Source organism: Mus musculus, chromosome 1 (assembly GCF_000001635.26).
Source record: "Mus musculus strain C57BL/6J chromosome 1, GRCm38.p6 C57BL/6J".
Lineage (NCBI taxonomy): Eukaryota > Metazoa > Chordata > Mammalia > Rodentia > Muridae > Mus > Mus musculus.
Genome location: NC_000067.6, coordinates 75,415,759 through 75,435,091, shown reverse-complemented (window position 1 = coordinate 75,435,091; position 19,333 = coordinate 75,415,759). Strand labels below are relative to the sequence as shown.

At 53.4% G+C, this 19,333-nt stretch overlaps 1 protein-coding gene across 20 annotated transcripts in view; it reads right to left on the bottom strand.

Moving 5' to 3' along the window:
• Nucleotides 1–2,771: 2,771 nt before the first annotated feature.
• Speg (SPEG complex locus) overlaps nt 2,772–19,333 on the bottom strand; it is a 57,024-nt gene continuing 40,462 nt past the window's right edge. For 15 of the 20 annotated variants that reach the window (XM_011238643.2, XM_011238644.2, XM_030243273.1 and 12 more), the window contains 19 exons: nt 17,992–18,049; nt 17,352–17,429; nt 17,087–17,265; nt 16,635–16,661; nt 15,969–16,121; nt 14,821–14,863; nt 13,733–13,801; nt 11,564–13,532; nt 11,145–11,276; nt 8,212–8,328; nt 7,881–8,048; nt 7,656–7,778; nt 7,314–7,481; nt 6,621–7,200; nt 5,793–6,032; nt 5,472–5,695; nt 4,578–4,653; nt 4,146–4,295; nt 2,772–3,833 (listed from right to left, as the gene is read on the bottom strand). In XM_011238643.2, the coding sequence (XP_011236945.1) occupies nt 3,641–3,833; nt 4,146–4,295; nt 4,578–4,653; nt 5,472–5,695; nt 5,793–6,032; nt 6,621–7,200; nt 7,314–7,481; nt 7,656–7,778; nt 7,881–8,048; nt 8,212–8,328; nt 11,145–11,276; nt 11,564–13,532; nt 13,733–13,801; nt 14,821–14,863; nt 15,969–16,121; nt 16,635–16,661; nt 17,087–17,265; nt 17,352–17,429; nt 17,992–18,049 (4,747 nt within the window). In that variant the 3' untranslated portion in view covers nt 2,772–3,640. Of the gene's footprint in view, nt 3,834–4,145; nt 4,454–4,577; nt 4,654–5,471; nt 5,696–5,792; nt 6,033–6,620; nt 7,201–7,313; nt 7,482–7,655; nt 7,779–7,880; nt 8,049–8,211; nt 8,329–11,144; nt 11,277–11,563; nt 13,533–13,732; nt 13,802–14,820; nt 14,864–15,968; nt 16,122–16,634; nt 17,266–17,351; nt 17,430–17,991; nt 18,050–19,333 lie in introns of those variants that run through there. The other 5 variants (XM_030243202.1, XM_030243348.1, NM_007463.4 and 2 more) reach the window with 5 other exon arrangements.

Below are 19,333 nucleotides of genomic sequence, written 5' to 3'. Positions count from 1 at the left end.
GAAGCCTTGGGCCATGTCCTGGGGTAGTCCTGGGGAATGGTAAGGCGCTGGTGGTGTTAGGACCAATCTCTACACCCTGGGGAAGGTGTGGAGAGACGGAGGGCAGATCTGTGGGTCAGTTTATCTGTGTGTGTAATGAGCGTTAATTATAAAGCTCATTCTTTGCAGTCCAGTTTCTGGGAACAATACTACACAGGTCCCAGTCTCAGCCCTGCCTTAGCTGCAGATCCTAGACCTCCCTGTCGTGGTCCTCAATGTCCTACCCGTGCTTGGTCTGGCAGACATGGAGTGGGCAGTCAGTGCTGCCATGGCGTCTTTGAGGTCCCTTTTATATCTTAGCATGGACTCAACAAAGGACAGGGGAACCTGACCATAGGACACGAGCATCACCATGAGATGAGGAATATCTGGCCCTAACTCCACACGATGCATTTGAATTCACAGTATGTTATTGGACAGATGACTAGCCTTTACATTTTATCTCTTTCGTTATTAAACAGGACTTATCCCTGTCCCTTTTTCTCTGGGTCAAGTAGAAGATCAAAAGAGATACAGCTCTCACAAGTGCTTCGGAGACAGCTCTGTGTAAGGAAAGCGCCCTGGGTTGGGAGCCAGAAAACTAGATTTTAAATCCTGGCGCACGCACACTGTGACCTTGGGTCCTAGAATCCTAGGATGGGAGCCCCGGGCTGACTTCTCAGTCTGGGTGGGATCAGGACCTGAAGGAAGGGAGGAAATTGCTAGGCTTGTCATGCCCTCCAGTCAGTGTGGAGGGTGGGTTCCTCCTCACTCGGTCTGGACTAGGCCCAGCTACAAATGCACTCCCGCCTGGACACTACCACTGCAGATGCCCACAGGGTGACGCTGTTCTGAACCTAGAGCACATGAGCCTTCCATAAGGATGCCCATGGAATCTGAGCACTGGTTGGCATCGTTGATGCTCTATACTGGTCCAGATGGCCAGTTATCAGTATCTTGCACTCCCAGAGCCACCACTACCTCTGGATCCTTGGAGACAGTACTACTTAGGCCTATAGCACAGCTCCTTGCATCCTAACTCCAGCAGATAAACAGGTCCAGGAAAGTTGAGATTCATTACGTCAGCTTGGCTACACTGCCTTTGCCAGAACTTTGTCCTTCAGAAGCCAAGGCAGACCCTTCTCTTTCAGTTCCTTCTGAAACACCCCCATCCTTCCAGGCTGGGTCAGTATTCAGAACTCTCATAATAGAACTGAGGCCTGCTCTCTGTGCAGTCTGCCAGCACACCATCTCTGCCCCTTTCCCTTATCCCACTAGACACCTAACCTGGAAATTGGAAGAGGTAACCCCTGCACTGTTTTCCCAGTGCCTCTCTTCCATCTTTGTGACAGAACAGGGTCTGGATGGTCATTACCACCCTTGAAGGTTAACATTATAATTGACTCCCCAACCTCTAGGTCTGCTGAAGTCCTTTGAGGGCATACCCTTGTGCATAGGGGCACAAGACTGCCTGTGATAAAGATCATCTCTCCGGGGCTTGAGTGGAGTGCTGTCAATGTAGGCTAGGGAACCAGGTGGGAGCGTTGTAGACACTGGTTTACGAGTCTTGGTACTGCAAACCTTTTGATCAGAACAATTTTGATACCACTCTGCTGACATAAATTACCTCAGCTCTTCCGTGTTTGGAATAAGCTGTTCACGTGCCATTTCCAATGGAGGTGGGAAGGAAACTGCAGATCAAAGGGGACGGGAGAGGAATTGTTTTTTTTCCATTTATCAAGATACGAGTTCAGGCACCTGAGTTTTATATGAATGTATTTGCAATGTGTGAGGGGTTGGAGATCCTCGCAGGCAAACTGTATATCTTCATAACTGGGATGATGGGTGGGCAAGGTATCTCTCTCTCTGCTTTTAACATCTTGTTATTTTAAGATGATGAGCCCTGCCTCCATCCTGGAAGCCAGAACGGCTGTAGAAGCTTGAGTCAAGGGGTCTCAACCCAGTGCCGAAGCTCGGCTTACAGGCAGAAGCTTGTTCCTCCCATCTGGCCGAGAGTAGAGCTTCAAGGCTCCCTTTGATCTGCAGTTTCCTTCCCACCTCCTTCTTTCCTCTACCTCCGGTCCAGGAAGCTCATTGCTGGGACCTTGTGACCATTCTTCAATGCTGCATGGGTGTGTCCAGTCATTGCCCAGCAGACTCCTAACCTGCCTTGGAGACAAGAAGGTCTAGCCTGATGTGTCCCTCAACCCCAGACATGGCTACCCTGTGCACTCACAGCTGCTCCATACATTCAGATCTGTGTTTAAATCCCAAAAACCTCAGGCCAGGACCTCTCCTGGTGTCTTCTCCAGCTCTTCACACTGTCTCTTTTTGACCTAATTACTGAGATGAAATCCATCTCTCCCTAGTCCTGAGGAAGAGCTAGGCTGAGATAGGCCTGCGATGTGGCTAGTCCATTCTAGAGCCCAACATTCTTCAAGTTACAAAGAGGGAGCATGTGAGCAGAGAGGTGGGTCCCTGGTGTCAAGAGAGAGGGTGGTTATGGGAAATCAGTATGTCTCCCAGCATCCTAGAAACTGAAAAGTGGCTACAGTCTCCCTTCATCTAGCAATACAAAGGGGTGAGAGGCAAGGGAGGGATTGCAAGGCCCCAAGGCTCTCGGTGGTATAGATGGTAGACCCCTGAATGCATTGTCATTGCCTAGAGAAGGTGAAGCTCCACTCAGGACCCACTCCAAGCCGCCCCCCTCCTCTTCCTCACCCCACCCAGAGACCACGCACAAGTCCTGTGGCTTGCTGTTTTTTTTTTGTTTGTTTTGTTTTGTTTTGTTTTGTTTTATTTTCCTTGTGACAGACAGACAGACAGCTGCACAGACAGCTGGGTGACTGAAGGGGGATGGTCGGGACAACATAGGCACTAGGGACTGGATAGAAAGGAAACTCCACAAAAGGCAATAAATAAATAAATACAAATGGGAAGGAGGGCAAAGGCCATGGAGGAGCAGTGAGGACATCCCTGGGCCAGTGGAGAACGCCCAGAACTGCATCGGCTGGGACAGGAGACCAGCTGGAGCGGCCTTTCGTCTCTTTGCCTTTCTCCTCTCTCTTTCTGAAGATGCAGCTGCTGGCCTGCCCTGCCACCCCTGAGCCCACTCCTGTTGCCTTCTACCCTTCTGCCCTCCCTTATGTCTCTGCTCTGGCTCCTGGCACACTCTCTATGTCCAGTCCTCCTCTCCACCACATTCCCACATCACAGGGTCCTTCTTCCTCTTCAGCCATGTCCCCTTCTGGCTTCTCCCTGAGATATAGCATTCCACTCCAGCCTAGAACCTTCCTCAAACTCCTCCCTCTCTATCCTCCGTCTCATTCTTCACTTCCCAACTCCCTCTTTGCCTCTTTCTGCTCTCACCCTTGCCCAGCCTGGCCAGTGGGTCTCCTGCTCTGGTTATGGCCGGGGTGACATTCGGCTGAAGCCCCAGGGCCTTGTCCTCTTAGGTCCATGAGGTAATAGCCCAGCCAGATGTTGCTGCTGCTGCTGCTGCTGCTGCTGCTGGTATCTGAAGCCCCTGCCTGTCCAGCTCAGCATGGGCTCTGGAATGTCCCTTGGCAGCGCGAGTGAGAACCCAAGTTGAAGCCCGTGGCCGGGCTGCGGTCTGTGCCACCTAGGGGCTGCCAGGGTAGGAGCGGAGCAGCACCTTGTGACGGGTAGCAGCCTCAGCCCGACGTCGCCGCTGCTCGCCCAGGAATTCCTTGAGCCGGTTGGTGGTGAAGGTGAGTGTCTGGCGGCGCAGCTTCATCAGGTAGGCATCTTGCAGCCATGGGTGGGCCAAGCAGTCCTGCAGAGAGGGCCGGCTCCTGCCAGGCAAGCCAGAGATCATGAACCAGGAAAGAAGCTCTGGGAGAAGGCAGGCTGTTCCCTCCCTCAGGCCCTTTATCAATCCTGATTCTGATACTGGGCAGCTCATGGGCTCAGATTCCCAGTCTCTGCAATAGGGACTGACTCTGCCTTTCCCAGGGCTGTTGCGGACTTTAAATGGACGGCAGTGTGACAGCTTCTGCTGCAGCTCTCTATGGAGGAGTTGGGAATCTTTGGCCAAGTGAAGCCATGGTGGTCTGCATTCAGAAATAGATAACACTGGAGGGTTGGCAGGTAGGGGGCCTACTCACCAGGGATGTACTGAGAGGACCTTTCTCAAGAAGAGGGTGGCACTCTGGGATGTGTTAGGATACAACTGGAAGGCATCAAAGCGACCCCCAACAATCCGAGCCTCTGTTTCCTGGGGGTCTGGCTCATAGAATGGGGAGTACCCACTAAGCCTGTTGTGGAAGAAAGGTGAATTGCCATCTCGGATGCCTCTCTCATTGCCTCTACCTTAGAGTGATGTGCAGTTGAAAGGTCTAAGAGACATTCATGTAGGACATCTGGAAGGGGCACAGTATTCAGGGATAATGCCACTTTGCTTTTGGTTGCGTGCCTGGGAGACAGGGAAATGCAGGATGAGGGAGGGGTGGGCAGAAGTGGGATGAGATCTAGAACAGGTAGAGGGAGGGATCATGGGCAGAGGAAGCATGGGGCTGGACCAGGGCCAGGCCACTCACATGATGTAGGTGAGCACACCCGCTCCCCAGATGTCCGTGGCAGAGCCAATGGGGTCTCCCTTCACCATCTCAGGAGCTGACAAGAGACAGAGGTCAAGCTGGCTTAGGTTCCCCGTGGCAGGGGAACAGGGAGAGGGAGGCTGGGTTGGGGCGGGGGTTGGGGGGAGTTCTGGGGCCGTAAGAAGCAGGACCGTGGCCGTTACCAAAGCATGATTAAAACCAGAACAGCAGGCCCTAGAGGTCAGCAGGCAGGACAGATGAGGGGGTGATGTGGGCCACTCGCCACTGAGTAACGGAGATTCCAGAAGACCCAAGATACAATGTCACAAGCTGCCCTGGACCAGCTCAGAAGCAGTGCTCTCATTTACAGAGTTGTGGCCAACCCCAAGATTAAGAGCCTTTGAAATCAGCCTGGCTGGCTCTAATCCCAAGCCTGCCCCTTCTCACGATGGGACCTCGGGCGATTTACTAAACCTGCCTGGCTCCCCATTGTCTTGTCTCTAAAGTGCGGCTTGTAGAATAACTTTAAGGAATAACGATAATAAGTACCGGTTAGCAGGTAGCTAAATGACTGGCTTTCCCTGCTCAGTACAGTTGTAATTGATTCTCTCGTCTTTCCAGCTTTTGCAAATCCCATTGCAGTTATTTGTAACTGTCTAATTGGACAAATAACTTAATGTCAGGGTGCTTCTCCTTCCTCATCTGTAAAAAGGGAGTACTGTAGTGCCCAACTCCGGGGCTATTGTAAAGATCAATGGAAAAAAAACTCTCTTTCATTATTTACATAGCGGGTAATATATGAGTGGTACATGTGTGGGTGGAGGGGGTGAGCCTGGCATGCCCCTGTGGCAATCCTCTAGCCCTCTACCACGACCCGGCTGCTGGCCCTCTTACCCATGAACTCCAGAGTGCCTGTGCGGTGGCCAAGTGGCTTCAGGGCCTGAGGGTTATAGGGCTGAGCACTGCCGAAGTCCACAATTTTAAGGGCATTGTCAGCGGCCAACAGTAGATTGTCCGGCTTGATGTCCAGGTGTAGCACGTGGTGGCCGTGGAGGTAGTCCAGGCCTTGTAGCAGCTGCACCACATAGGTGGCCACGTCATCTTCTGAATACCGGAATCTAGGGTCGGGGTGGGGTGTCACCATAGGCTAAACGGGTGACCTTCCAGTCAGCCTCCTCCACTCCTGCTACCCTTTCCCTGGGGACACCCAGCTACCTGTCGCTGAGCCCACAGAGGAGTTCCCGGTTGCCACAGCTCTCAGCGATAAGCACGAGGTACCGAGGGGTGATGTAGGCCTCGTGCAGGGACATGAGCCGCTCGTGGTGCAGCGTCCGAAGCACCTCGTATTCCTGCAGCACGCGTCGCTTGCCCTCCGCGGCGTACGGCACGATCTTGGCGACAAACGTTCGGCCCGTAGCATTCTCCCGGCATGACCGCACAACGCCAAAGCGGCCCCTGTGTGTGTAGGAGGGATGCCACAGACTCAGGGTGGGCACTATCATTGTGAGAACTAAAATGGGAAGCAGGGACCATGGGAACAAGAACGCAGTGGGCGGACTGGAGCGATGGCTCAGCGGTTAAGAGCACTGACTATTCTTCCTGAGGTCCTGAGTTCAATTCCAGCAACCACATGATGGCTCACAACCATCTATAATGGGATCCAGTGCCCTCTTCTGGTGTGTGTCTGAGGACAGCCGCAGTGTACACATACATTAAATAAATCTTTCCAAAACAAAACAAAACAAAAACACAGTGGGCTTTGGAGTTCAGTGCTAGGAGCAAAGCTTCCAGCTCTCCTGGCTCTCTACCTTTGGGAGAGCACATAACCTCAGTTTTCTCATCTGTGAAAGGGGTGATCACAGTGGCAAGGCTGTGCCTTCCTCTCACAGTTGTGAAGAGTACATGGCTCAAGCTCAAGACAGTAGCTAGCTGAACTCAAATGGTCCTTAGCCAGGACAGTCTACACTGTTCTCTGAATCCAAACTGTATCCCTTGTTCCCTGTGTCCCGTCCATTCTCCCACTTTCTCCCTATCCCTGCTTGCCTGGCCTTCTCCTCCAGGAAGGTGTAGGGTTTCTGAGGGGGACCCTGCCGAAGAGTGGTGCTCTCAGGAGTTGGGGAGCTGACCACCTCCTTGGCTGGGCTGAGGCTCCGCACAGTCACCTTGGTGGGCTCAGGAGGGGGCTCAGGGGCTGGGGCCTGGGGGGCTGGAGGTGCAGACACGAAGGAAGTCACCATATACAAGGAAGTTGAGGAAGGTGCTGGTTTAACCCCTTGAGGACTAGAGGTTGGGGTCAGGGTTCCAGTGTCAGGGACAAAAGACCTGGGTTCACTTGGGGTGACCACGATACTGGGTGGGGATGGCTCTGCTTGCTGGGTGGCCAGAAGGCCCCTGTGCTTTCGTGGAGGGGTTGCGGGTGGTGGACCCACAGCCTTGAGTGAGGACAAGGCCTGGTTGGCAGACATGGAGGAAGTTGAGGGGCTGAGAGTGGATGCCTGGGAGGCTGGGGGCGCAAGAGCGGGGGTGGGGGCCAGTGAGGTAGGAGAGTCAGGCGGTGGGGCCCTGGTTGGCCCTGAGGTAACAGGGGCATCTCGGGGAGCAGCAGCTGGCTGAGCAGGAGAATCTAGGAAAAGACAAGGAAAATCATCACGGAATGTTCTGGGAGCAGAGCTGGGACGCTCCAAGGAGCAGAGAGGTCCTGGGTTCCGACATCACCGCCCTGCACCTCCCGCTGACCTGGAGTGCCTCGGATGAAGACCTTCTCAGAAGGGTTGCTGAAGGGCCCCTGCCCAGCACGATTGGAACAGGCCACACGGAACCGCACGGTCACGCCGACAGGCAGCTGAGTCACATTGTAATAACAGTCGGGGATGCCTGAGCTCACAGGGTGCCAGACAGATTCCCCTGCAGACAGCACAGCGGAGGGAGGGTTGAGGCCCTAGAGCGATGGCCCCAGCTCTCTATGCTACAAGAGCCCAGAGAAGATGCCTCTATCTGGTGAGGACTCCGGCCTTCCCAAACAGCCCCACCCCTACCCTTGGCCTGCCACTTGCTCCCTTCACCCTGCCTTGCCCTCACCATCCACCCGCCGCTCCAGAGTGTATGTGCAAGGTGCCCGACCGTCTCCTGGCTTCCACACTACTAGTGCTGTGTCATGGTAGGTCTGGGGCACCTCTGGAGGAGCTAGCTTCCCTGGAATGCCTGGAAGGAGAAGGAGATGCGGGTTCAACATATGCGGGTTCAGCATGCCCTAGCCCACTTCCTCATCCCTGCTACATTGGCCTTGCCCTCCCACTAACTCACGGGCCACGGCCACAGTACAGGAGCTGGTAATGCTGCCCAGGACATTGGTGGCTGAGCACTCATAGAGCCCAGCATGCCGCTTGCCGGCCCGGGGTATGCTCAGCAGCTGCCGTCCATCTTTGCAGGACACAATGACCACTGAGGGCTCTGAACGCAGGGACTGCTTATCTGGGGACAAGAAGGCATAGACGGAGCAGCTGAGTGAATCCAGGTTTCCCTCCCTTGCCCTTTACTTCCTTCTGCCTCCCCGTGGCCTAGCCTCTCCCATGCCCTTTGACTAGGAACTGCATGTAGCTGCCTCCCCTCTCTACTGAAGATACAATGTGTTTACCTTTCATCCAGGAGATGCGGGGTGCTGGGCAGGCTGCGGGTAGGCAGAGCAGGGTGGCTGCTTCCCCCTCCAACAGCACCTGGTCCTTGAGTTTGATGTGGAAGACTGGGGGGAAATCTGAAGGAAAAGAGAGACAGCTCAGGACCCTGGCTGCTTGCTGCTGAGGGAGAGACAGATGCCTGTGAGCCCTGGTAGCATGGCCAGTACAGTGAATGATTCTCGCCTCCTGGCCGTATGTAGGAGAATAGAGCCTCATGCCCTGTGTGCCTCCAGGTTTTCTTGTAGTGGGCATCACCTTCTCCAGCCTCTCAACATATGCAGAACCATCTTCTCCCTGACTGATGACTGAAGATGCCCGGTGCTTACCTCACGTGTGTAAGTCACTTAGAGCTAAGACCAGCAGTAAATAAGTGCTCTATGGGCGTTTGTTAAAATAAAAACAAACACAGTTTGAAGAATGATAACAGTTAAGACTCTGCAATTTAAACTCCCTCTGGGCCACTGCAGGGCAAATGAGCAGGAAAAGGAGAGGAAGCAGGGGCCCGAGCTAACATGGGCTGTGCGAAGCATCTGTTATCAGAATGTGCAGTCTTGGGGCCAGTGTGACAGCTCAGCAAATAAAGGCACCTGCCGCCAAGCCTTGTGATCTGAGTTCCGTCCAACAAATCCACATGATGGAAGGAAAAAATATATACTCCTGAAAGTTGTTCAGGCTGGAGGCAGGAGGATCTCTGATTTTGAGACTAGCCTGGTTTACATAGTGAGTTCCAGGACAGCCAGGGCTACACAGAGAAACCCTGCCTCGAAAACAAAAAAAAAATAAAATAAAAAAAATAAAGACTGTGCAGTCTCAAGAAAGCTGAAGCCAGCGCCCCCTATGGGCAGCCCCTGGAAGCGTGCCTCGCTGTGTCTCTGGGATTTAGAGGAGGCTCCTGACATTCCTGCATACTCATTCATGCCACTAAAAAGAGCAAGAGAGAAGAGTAGACCCCAGGACCCTAAGCAAGTCCCATGCCCCTTCTGAAACTGCATTTCTAATCTGTGACTTGAGAGGCTGAGACCGATCAAGCTTGGGTGGGGAGGGTCTGCTGTGAAAAGGAAAGGCGACACAGAGTCTACGCAGGAAGTGCTCCCAAACCGCCCAGCAGAGAAGGCAGGAGCTGAACCTGGAAAGAGGGATTGTTTGGGCAAAGCAGAAAAGCTGCCTGGGGGCTGGAGAGATGGCTCAGTGGGTAAGAGCACCCGACTGCTCTTCCGAAGGTCCGAAGTTCAAATCCCAGCAACCACATGGTGGCTCACAACCATCTGTAACAAGATCTGACTCCCTCTTCTGGAGTGTCTGAAGGCAGCTACAGTGTACTTACATATAATAAATAAATCTTAAAAAAAAAAAAAAAAAGAAAAGCTGCCTGGACCCTGGCTGGTGACCTTGCCCAAGGCAAGGGGCTTGTGCCAATTCTGCAAGTCCTCAGAGGCACTGTGATTTGATTTTGTGGTCCCTGGATTGTTCCTTAAGACAAAAAATCCAATCTGGTTTAGGTCACGGGGGTGGGGTGTGTCCACTTCACCTGGGGAGAGAGAGAGCTAAAGACCCCTAGGAAAGCAGTAACCACAAGAACCAGGAGGGAGCAGGAATTCAGAGGAAGTACAGGACCCTATTGTTCCCCAAGGAGGGGCCTCGATCTTATCCTCCAGTGTACTGGGAATGGTCTCCTCAGTTGCTGCCCGCAGTCGGGGTACTGCGGAGGGAACAAAGCAGGCCAGCGTAAGAGGTAAAAGATGTCCTACTGTCATTAGTCCAGGATCAGCCCCAGTTGATAAAGTGGACCTGGGAGGGGCCTCTTCCTGCAGGGGGAGAACGGGGTCAGAGGGCACTCACTGCTCAGCAGGGAATCAGCTGCACAGAAAAATGGAGGCCCCGGGTGGGAAGGGATTAGCAACCCCACATTTCTCTGCGGATGCTCTTTCCACCCGCCACCCCCTCCATTTCTACCCTCTTCCATCCAGCTTGTCCCCCACGCCCTCCCACCAGTCCTACACCCCCACAGCCTTGACCAGGGCTTAGAAATAGCCTTCTCAAGCCCAGCTGAGTCGAAAGCAAGCTTAGATCCATTCTCCCCAAAACTGAGCCAGGATAGAGTTGTCAGCTTCTAAAGATCATGTGCACACCCTGGCTTGGTGGCTTCCTCCTGAATGTCCGTCCGGCTGGCCTAGAAACCTGGCTGCCTTCAGTAATGCTTCTTTGCTAGGTAGGAGGACACTGGGAGGAATACCTCCTTCCCTGCAGCCCCAGGACATTTGAACAAGCAATAGACTGTGGGATATTGCAGGCCTCTACTCAAGCAAAAAAGCCTAATGTCTATTTTTCTCTAAAACTTGCCTTGTGGGTGATGGGGGGAGGGGGAGACTTGGGGGGGGGGGCGACCAGAAGTTCAGAGTTGTATAAAACAGAAGGTGCGGTCCAAGCTGGGATACAAGTTGTGTCTTTGAATGCATGTGGTCTGAGACACTGGGCGCACAGAAGCAGGATTGGGGGCAGCTTTAAAACTGCACCCAGATGCAGAGACCTTGCAAGAGACACAAGGCCAGCCAAACAAAGGCCTCAGTCGAGTGGCCTGGAGATGCTTGCAGACTCTGGCTGCTCCCCTTATTAGACCTGAGATTCGGACAAGCTACTCAGCATCGCTTCACTAAGCTATTTCCTCAACGGTAAAATAGGATGCAGAGGACCATCCTTCTAAAGAATGCTGTAGTGTTAAACAAGACAGCCTTTGTGACATGCTTAATAGGACACTTGCCTTTGCTAATTAATGGCAGCTGCTGCTGTAATTATCGTTGTTGTTTTCCTAACTAGAGGCCTCTTCCATGACTGCCCAAGGTCCTCAAGGTGGTCTGTTGTCAGCCAGCCCCGAGAGCAACCTAAGGCTTCTTACCTGACTCACTGGGCACATACTGGTGACCCAAGTCCTCTTGGACACTGGAGGAGAGGTTTGGCTGAGATAATCCCTTGTCCTTGCGCAGCCTGGAAAGGCCCCACCGGTGCCGGCTTCGGCTTTCTCCAGGAGCTGTACACACCCAGACTCATGAGCTCTTGTGTAGCCATTCCCCCAGGACACCCACATTCCTGTAGCTCTCAAAGTAGCACCCCCCCCAAAAAAAATCAAACCCAACCAAACCAAACCAGAAACAAACAAAAAACAAAACAAAACAAAAAACCCCAACCTTGTCCCTTCTCTTGCTAGCCTCTGCCTCTCCACCTCTCTCTACCCCCTTCCGGCTTCTGGAGACCCCTACTCCTTTCAGAGCCTGTCTCTAGCACACCACTCCCATTACTCGCCTAGTCCCTCCTTACCTGAAGAACCCGATGTGCCACTGGCCTCTGAGCCCAGAGACTCAGCGGAAGGTGTAGTGGCACCAGTCTGAGAGCCCAGCTGATTGTGCGGAACACCGAGGCGTCGCAGGCTCTCCCCTTCCGAAGTAGCCCTGCGCAGCCGTCCAAACAGCGGCGTGCTGCGACCCGAGGCGCCCCCGGAGTCCTCGCTGCTGCCGCTGCGCTGCAAACGGCTGGACAGACGCTCCAGCGTGGAGCTGAGTCTCCTGCGTACCGCCAGCACTGGGGATGCCCGAGCTGAGCTGCCGCCCTCGGAGCTCTCCCCGTCTCCGCTGCGGGACTCCCAGGCAGGGTGTCGCTGTCCCGGCGGTGTCCGCCGCAGCTTCTGCGACAGGGACAGCGAAAGGCGACGCACAAGGCCCGGCTCTCCGGCTACCCTGAGGTCCTGCACGGAGCGCGAGCGCTCGGGCCGTCGCACCAGCTCTAGCGGCGTTCCTGCCGGACTGGGCCGGTATATGCCGTCGTCCTCCGCCCCACGGAAGGGACCGCGCTCCTCCGAGCGCGAGCGGCTCAGTAGCCTCAGGCCCCGCGACAGTGGCGATTCGCGGCTGCGTTTGAACTTAGCCTCGAACACAGCCTCTGATTCAAGGTTTTCGATGCTGCCGCTGAGGCTGCTGCCTGGCCTGGGGGGCACCGTGGGGACTCGGGCTTTCTCGGCTAGCACTGGGGGAGTTCTGGCCGAAGGCACGCGCTTCTCAGAGACTCCGGGTGGTGGGGAAGCCACCCTGGCAAACACAGCCGCGTGGGGCTTGGGCTCTGATGGAGGCACAGCGGGGTCCTGTGGGGACAGGGTGGGACTGGACAGCTGGAGCGACTGCATGATCTGGGCATAGGGGGTGAGAGGCTGCGTTGGCATTTGCAGAGCCAAAGGGGGTTGTGCTGGTTTTGCAGCTCGGACTGGTTCTGGTTTGGGCTCAGGGACCTTTTCTGGGACAGGCTGAGGTTCCGGGGGCTGGGGAGAGTCTCTGGATGTGACAGCGGAAGGTTCCGGGGACTTGGTGATACTGAGTTTGGGGACGCTGGGCCTCGCAGGGCTCGGTGGCTGGGTCTCGCTAAGGGCAGATAAGGAGGGAGACTCCTGCAGCCTGCGAGCCCCAAGTCTGGCCACGGGGATTTCGAGGGGTGCCCCCGCGCGGCGGTGCCGACCCCGGGGCTCTGCCTCGCCCTGAGAGAAGCTGCTGCTCTTTTGCAGACCCCGGGACTCCGGAGGGGGCTGGTGGTGGGGGGCAGCCTCGCTGGAGGCAGCCCTTGCCATCCTGGGATCCCGTGCACGGCCCCCCAGGCTCTCCAGCAGGGGTCCCCTGAGGCCGCTGACCTTGCCATCCTCGGGGCCTCCCCTCAGCAGCCGCTGACGCAGGGCCTGCAGCCTCTGGGCATACTCGCCCTCACCCAGGCCTCCCCGAGTCAGGCGGGTGGCACCCGGGCTGGGGCTCCTGCGCTGCGGCAGCTCCACGGATGCTGCCTTGTGCAAGCTCCGGCCCGGTTCCCGCGACCCGACTCGGGGCAGGGCACTCTCAGCAGAGCTACCCCTGCGGAGCTCTGGCCGCCTGGGGCTAGGCCCATCAGGGGACTCCTGGCCTGGAGAGGGGAGTGCCTCAGGGCTGGGGGCCTCCTGGTCCTTAGAGGGAGTCCTTTCCTGCTCTTGCCAGTCCATGGGGGTGGCAGCCCCAGCTTCCGGGGTCCCCAGAGCCTCATCTTCGGTGGGGATGTCGGTGAGGGATACCCGAGAACCTGAGAACTCAGGCTGCAGGGGGCGGGGTACTGAGGGAAGTTCCTCCAACTCTTCCTCTTCTGAGTCTGAAGAGGATGAGAGTCCCCCACTCGGGGGTTGTCTTCTAGGCATGGCCACCCACACCCGCTCCGGGGGAGCCCGTAGCAGTTCCGGAATGGGGCGCAGCACCAGGTGGCACTTGTAGCTGATTTGAGAGCGCTGCAAACAAGGTGCTACAGTCAGACCAGAAAGGCCCAGAGGCTTAACTGGTTCCCAGGCCCCTTTCAACTCTGGAGAAAGATATAGCGATGGGAGGGCAGCTCAGGCAGGAATAGGGGGAGGGGCTTCACCATTGAAAAGAAATATCATGGGAGGAAATGAGTGTAAAAAGGACAGGGGCAGGTCGGGGACAAACTCACCTGCCACCTCCTCCGTGACAGGAAGAGCTTCAGGTGATCTGTGCTCACCTCTGCACCCTTTGCTTCTGTCTGCAAACCCAGGAAAGAGGGCCTGAGGGACAGCACTCTGTCAACCCAGACCTTTTGTGAGAGACAAAGTCCACTGGGGACCTTGGTGCAGGAAGTACTGATTCCTGAAGGGACTTGTCCCCACAAACTGTCTGTCAGGCCAGAGCTACCCCTGAGACACATTCTTTGACTACAGGAGAAGAGGCAGGTAACAGGCAATGCCTGAGGGTGGCTTTCCCTGACATACTGGGTATTCCGGGAGTCCCCAACTCCCTTCTGTCTCTGGGTACCACCAGACATTTGAAGTCCTGGCGGCCCAGACTTATAGATGCTGCCGGAGGCAGCCCGCCCACCCTCGATCTGATGCTACTTGTTTCTGACCCAAGGATGGAAACTCTTGGTTTGAGAGTTGCTAGCAGAATGGCTTGTCTTTGGCTGACCCAGCACAGAGTTGGATGGCAAGTATCTTGTTCTGTAGGATGAAGTCCCTCGTGCTCAGGGCCTTAGGTGCTAGGCAAGCAGTCTGCCCTGAGCTATGTGGCATCATCCAATGGCAAGTGGATTTAGATGCCTTCTCTCGACTCATTTGCTGATCTCCTCCTTGCCAGTGCCTGCCACTGTGTCCCGGGATGCAGGGGCTTGAAAATGATAAGAACCATTCACCTGAAGTTCATGAGTGAATGAGCCAGGTCACCCTGTCACCAGTGTGTGGAACCAACCCAGGACAGAGATGGCCACACAAAAGGGAGGAAATTAGGCCAGGACTGGTCTTGTGCACCAATAGGAACCCTAAAGAGGAGCACATCCCCCCCCCCCCGATTCCCAAGGATAGGAAAAGGAGTCCAAGCTTATGCTTAGAGTCTATGCTATTCTAACCTGATCATTGACTTGGGCCTCAGTTTCCTTATCAACAAAATGGGACTAAAACTACAATCCTTTACAGATCTACTGTTAGGCTACTAGGTCACACGTATATAAAATGCATATCATAGTTAACACGTATAATGGTCAGTAAATGGAGCTGTTTGGACTAGACTCACTTTGAACCAAGGATGTTCCAATGTCTCTTCTGCAGTAGGTCTCCTGTAAAGGAATAAGAAGTAATAATTTATCATTCCTTTATTCATGAATGGTTGAGAAAATGGGACCTCTTAAGAACAAGGGATTTGATGCGAGAGAGATGGCTCAGTGGTTAAGAGCACTGTTCTTCCAGAAGTCCTGAGTTCAATTCCCAGCAACCACATGGTAGCTCATAACCATCTGTAATGGGATCTGATGCCTTCTTCTGCTGTGTCTGAAGACAGCAACAGTGTACTCATATACATAAAATAAATAAGTAAATCTTTTTTTTTTTAAAAAAGGAACGGGGGATTCGATGCTAGAGAAATGGCTCAGAACCAACCAACCAACCAACCAACCAAACAAACAAACAAAACAGCCAGGGCTATACAAAGAAACCCTGTCTTGAAAACCAAAAAAAGAAAAGAAAGAAAAGAAAAGAGAGATGGCTCAGTGGTTAGGAGCAAATGATGCTCTGCCAGAGGACCAATCAGAAATCAGGTAGATTACAGCTGCCTGTAAATACATCTCCAGGGGGTCTAATGCCTCCACAGATACCATCACTAACATGCACACAACATACTCATGTGCGCGCGCGCACACACACACACACACACACACACACACATAATTAAAAACGATAAAAATTAGCTGGGCAGTGGTAGCACAATCCTTAAATCCCAGTATTTCCAAGGCAGAGGCAGATGGATCTCTGTGAGTTTGAGGCCTTCCTGGTCTACAGAACAAGTTCCAGGACAGCCAGGGCTACACAGAGAAAAAAAATCAATCCAGGGGACTGGAGAGATGTCTTAGTGGTTAAGAAGAGCACTGGCTGCTCTCCCAGAGGTCCTGAGTTCAATTCCCAGGAACCACATGGTGACTTACAACCATCTATAATGGGATCTGATGTCCTCTTCTGGTGTGTCTGAAGACAGTGTACTCATATACATTAAGTAAGTAAGTCAGTAAGTAAATAAATAAGAAAACAATCAATTCATCAACCAATAAAAACAAATCTTTGAATTTTTTTTAAAATGAGCCAGGGGTTGCGTACTTAAGGGCAGGGGTTTGGTAGGAGTAGGCAGGTGGTTTGAGGGGGTTCTCTGCAGTTAAGGGCTCTTGTACTCACAGTCGATCCTGCACCAGCACTTTGATGAGGAAGCCCCGGGCCTCCCTGCTCAGACTCAGGAACGTAGTCTCCTCAAATGCCACGTTGTAGTTTCGGATATTCATGAGTGTTGTCCGGTCATTCTCCCCAACAAATGGGGAGATGCCCGTCAAACTGCAGAGGCAGAGTGGGCTATGGTAAGAGGTGGGCAGGGTCTTGAGGTGAAGTACAATGCCTGTGATGGGGGGGCCAGGAACAAGTGGAGACCCAAGGTTTGGGGACACCAGAGGCAAATCTGGACAGGAAGCCAGAATTTTCATAGTCTTGTCCTTCTTCCACTTGGGGTCCTTGGTTAGGCAGAGAGGCAGCTGTGCCTTGGGAGCTGACTGCCTGTGCTTTGGAGAGTATGTGCTGTCCCTCCTCCAGTGTGGCTTTCCCTGAGGGGATGTGTCCCCTAGTGTGTGCTCTGGATCTTTTAGGATCAGGTCGCTCCCTGCCAAGATGGTGCTCAACCTGCACTGGCCTTTGGATCCAGCGTGCCCACCTCTTATGAAGCTGTGGCATGCCAGCTGGGGTAACCAGACTGGTGCATGTGAAACCCCTTAAGTATGGGAGAGAAGGGAGAGGGACATGGACCCTGCAAGTGTTAGGGGTGGGCCAATCAGGAGACTGCAGAGGGGTCCTTACCAGAGAAAGGCAACGACGCCCACGGGCCTGTGGGAAACCAGAAATACGAGTGAGAGGCCAGGCCACTCCAGGCAGAAATGAGTAGCTGTCTCTACCACCATTCTGATAAGGATGAGTCCTCCCTGGCAAGGCTGCATAGGAGTGTCTACTTCCGGTAGGACCTCAACCCAAAGTCAGGGACCATGGCAGGGTTGGCTGAGGAAGCCCAGAAGTCTGAAGCTCAGTAAATTTATACCAGTCTCATCTGTGGAGGCCCAGCCCCAGGGAAGCGGAGATCTGATGCCCAGAAGGACTGGGTTAGCCACGAATGATAAAAAGCTGAAAATCACTTGGGCAGAAGGGAAACCTTAGGAGCGATGCCACGCACTGACTGTCAGACGGGGAATCCCAGTTTCCCGAAGCTCTTCCCAGCCAGTGAGCAAGTCCCCAGGCGGCCAGCATGCCAGCATTACCAGATGTCAGTGACTCCAGACACAGGGCTCTGGTTGACAATCTCAGGTGCTACAAACTCTGGCGTGCCATACTGACAGTACTGGGGCTCTCCCGGAGTGAGTTCCTGGGCGTTCCCGAAGTCACAGATGCGCACCTGCTCTTCACCCCCTGCACCATCCCACACAAGCAGGTTCTCCGGCTATAACCAAGGCATGGGAGCTGATCAAGGAAGAACACTCCATATGGCAGCCCCACCTCTTGCATGCTCGCCACACCCCTCCTCACCTTGACATCCAGGTGCAGCACATGGCTCTGATGCAGATAGCATATCCCCTCTAGCACTTGACGCATATAGGTCCGAGTCTGTGGAAACAGGGAGGCCAGAGTCCGTGGAGGTGGGGGAACACTCTGCTTGCTCATCACCAGAGATATGGCAAGAGGCCTTCAGACAGTTCATGAGAGCTCATCTGTGGCTCACCACACAGGATGAAGGATGCTAAGACTCAGGGTTACCATGTGCCATTGCACACGTTGTGCACAGCACACATACAGAGGATAGTGATTTATATTATATTATATTATATTATATTATATTATATTATATTATAAGGAGAACCATGCAGTATACACTTTGTATAGCCATGCAGTGAGATCAAAGTCTAGGTGGTTTTCATAGAATGTTTATGTTAGGAACACTGGGAAGCAATGGAGTTAGGGGCCAGAATGTGTCTGCTGTTGTTTACAGAGGACAGTACAAGTCTTGTCTTGTGGAGTGGGGAATTGTGCCATCTGATGTTGCTCCCCACCACCAACCCTGGCTTCCTTGTGGGCACAAATGGTGTGTATAAGTCCCACCCATTGTTCTTAGAGTTCGCACAGGTGAAAGGTGGTTCACGACCTTGCCCCTTCCACCCACTGCCCTCACCTCAGACTCACACACGGTGGGCTTCCTGGCCATGCGCTCTAGAAGCTCTTCTGTGCAGCTGTGTCATAAGTCAAGGAGTAAGGGTTAGGTACCAACTGCCCTGCTCCACCCCAGAGCTGCATCCAGCCCATGCTCAGAGCTCCTAGGGCCCTGGTTCCCCACGATCAGAAGGGTCAGACACTGGGTTCCACTTTCCTGGCAGCAGATTACATAGATAGGAGACCTGCTTGAACTTGAACTCTCAGGCAAGTCCCTTACCTATTCGGGGAGTGAAGTGAAGGCGACAGATCCTCTCCTGACTTATGAAGCATTTTACACACCTCAAATTATAGTAGAATCTTATTGACTACACAGGGAGCCTTCTGGCAATATTTGAGAGTAACCCAGAGGTCTTCATAGTGAAATTGTCATTTTGCTGTGGTCTGGACTTGGACAGGGCAGACTGTGAGGCTGGTGTGCAGGTCAGAGTCACCCTGCTCCAGGAGGGTCAAGCCAGCCGTCAGCATTGCTAGCTCAACGTGCCTTGTTGAGCCAAAGGTTTTATACAAGAGAAGGGTGTGGCTTTATAAAAAAGAGTCCTGGTAAGTAAAGCAGGTCTGGGGTCTCGTCTGGAGCAGGGTCCTGTCAGATGTGCAGATACAGTACACTGCATCCTGTGATGGACTACGGTGTTTGCTAGATGCAGGACCTTACACTATACTAGTTAACCTCTTTATGCCTCTTTCATCAGCCATAAAACAAGGATGAAGTTCTACCAGGAAGATATACACGAGGACTGAGTATTGAGTAATTATAAAACCCGTGCAGCATTGCCGGGAACACACTAAATGTTGTATAAACTTAAGCCTTTTTTAAAAGACAGGGTTTCTTATCTAGTCCCTACCTGTCTAAGAACTCTCTCTGTAGACTAGGCTGGTCTTGAACTCACGGAGATCCACTTGTCACTATCTCCTGACAACTGCAATTAAAGTCGTATGCTACCATGCCTGGAATGAACTTACGTTTGTTGTTATTGTTGTTATTCTTTGAGACCAAAGATCTAGAGAGGCTTTTCACTCTAACATTCAAAAGGTCTACCTTTTAAAAAGGATTTGGCATAGCCTGGATTAGGCTATGAAACAAGTATGATGTTAAGCTTCAGCTCTCCCTCCCCAGTCCTGGGATCAGAGCCGTGGGTCTCCACACGCAGTTTTATGCAGTGCTGTAAACTGAACGCAGGGCTCTGAGCGTGCTAAGTGAGCTAGAGCCCCACCCCAGTTATGGCCCTAGCTCAAAGGAGCCCTTTGCAAAGGGTAAAACATGTTCCAAATTTGCCTTTACAAAGAACAGTCTTTCACCCCCA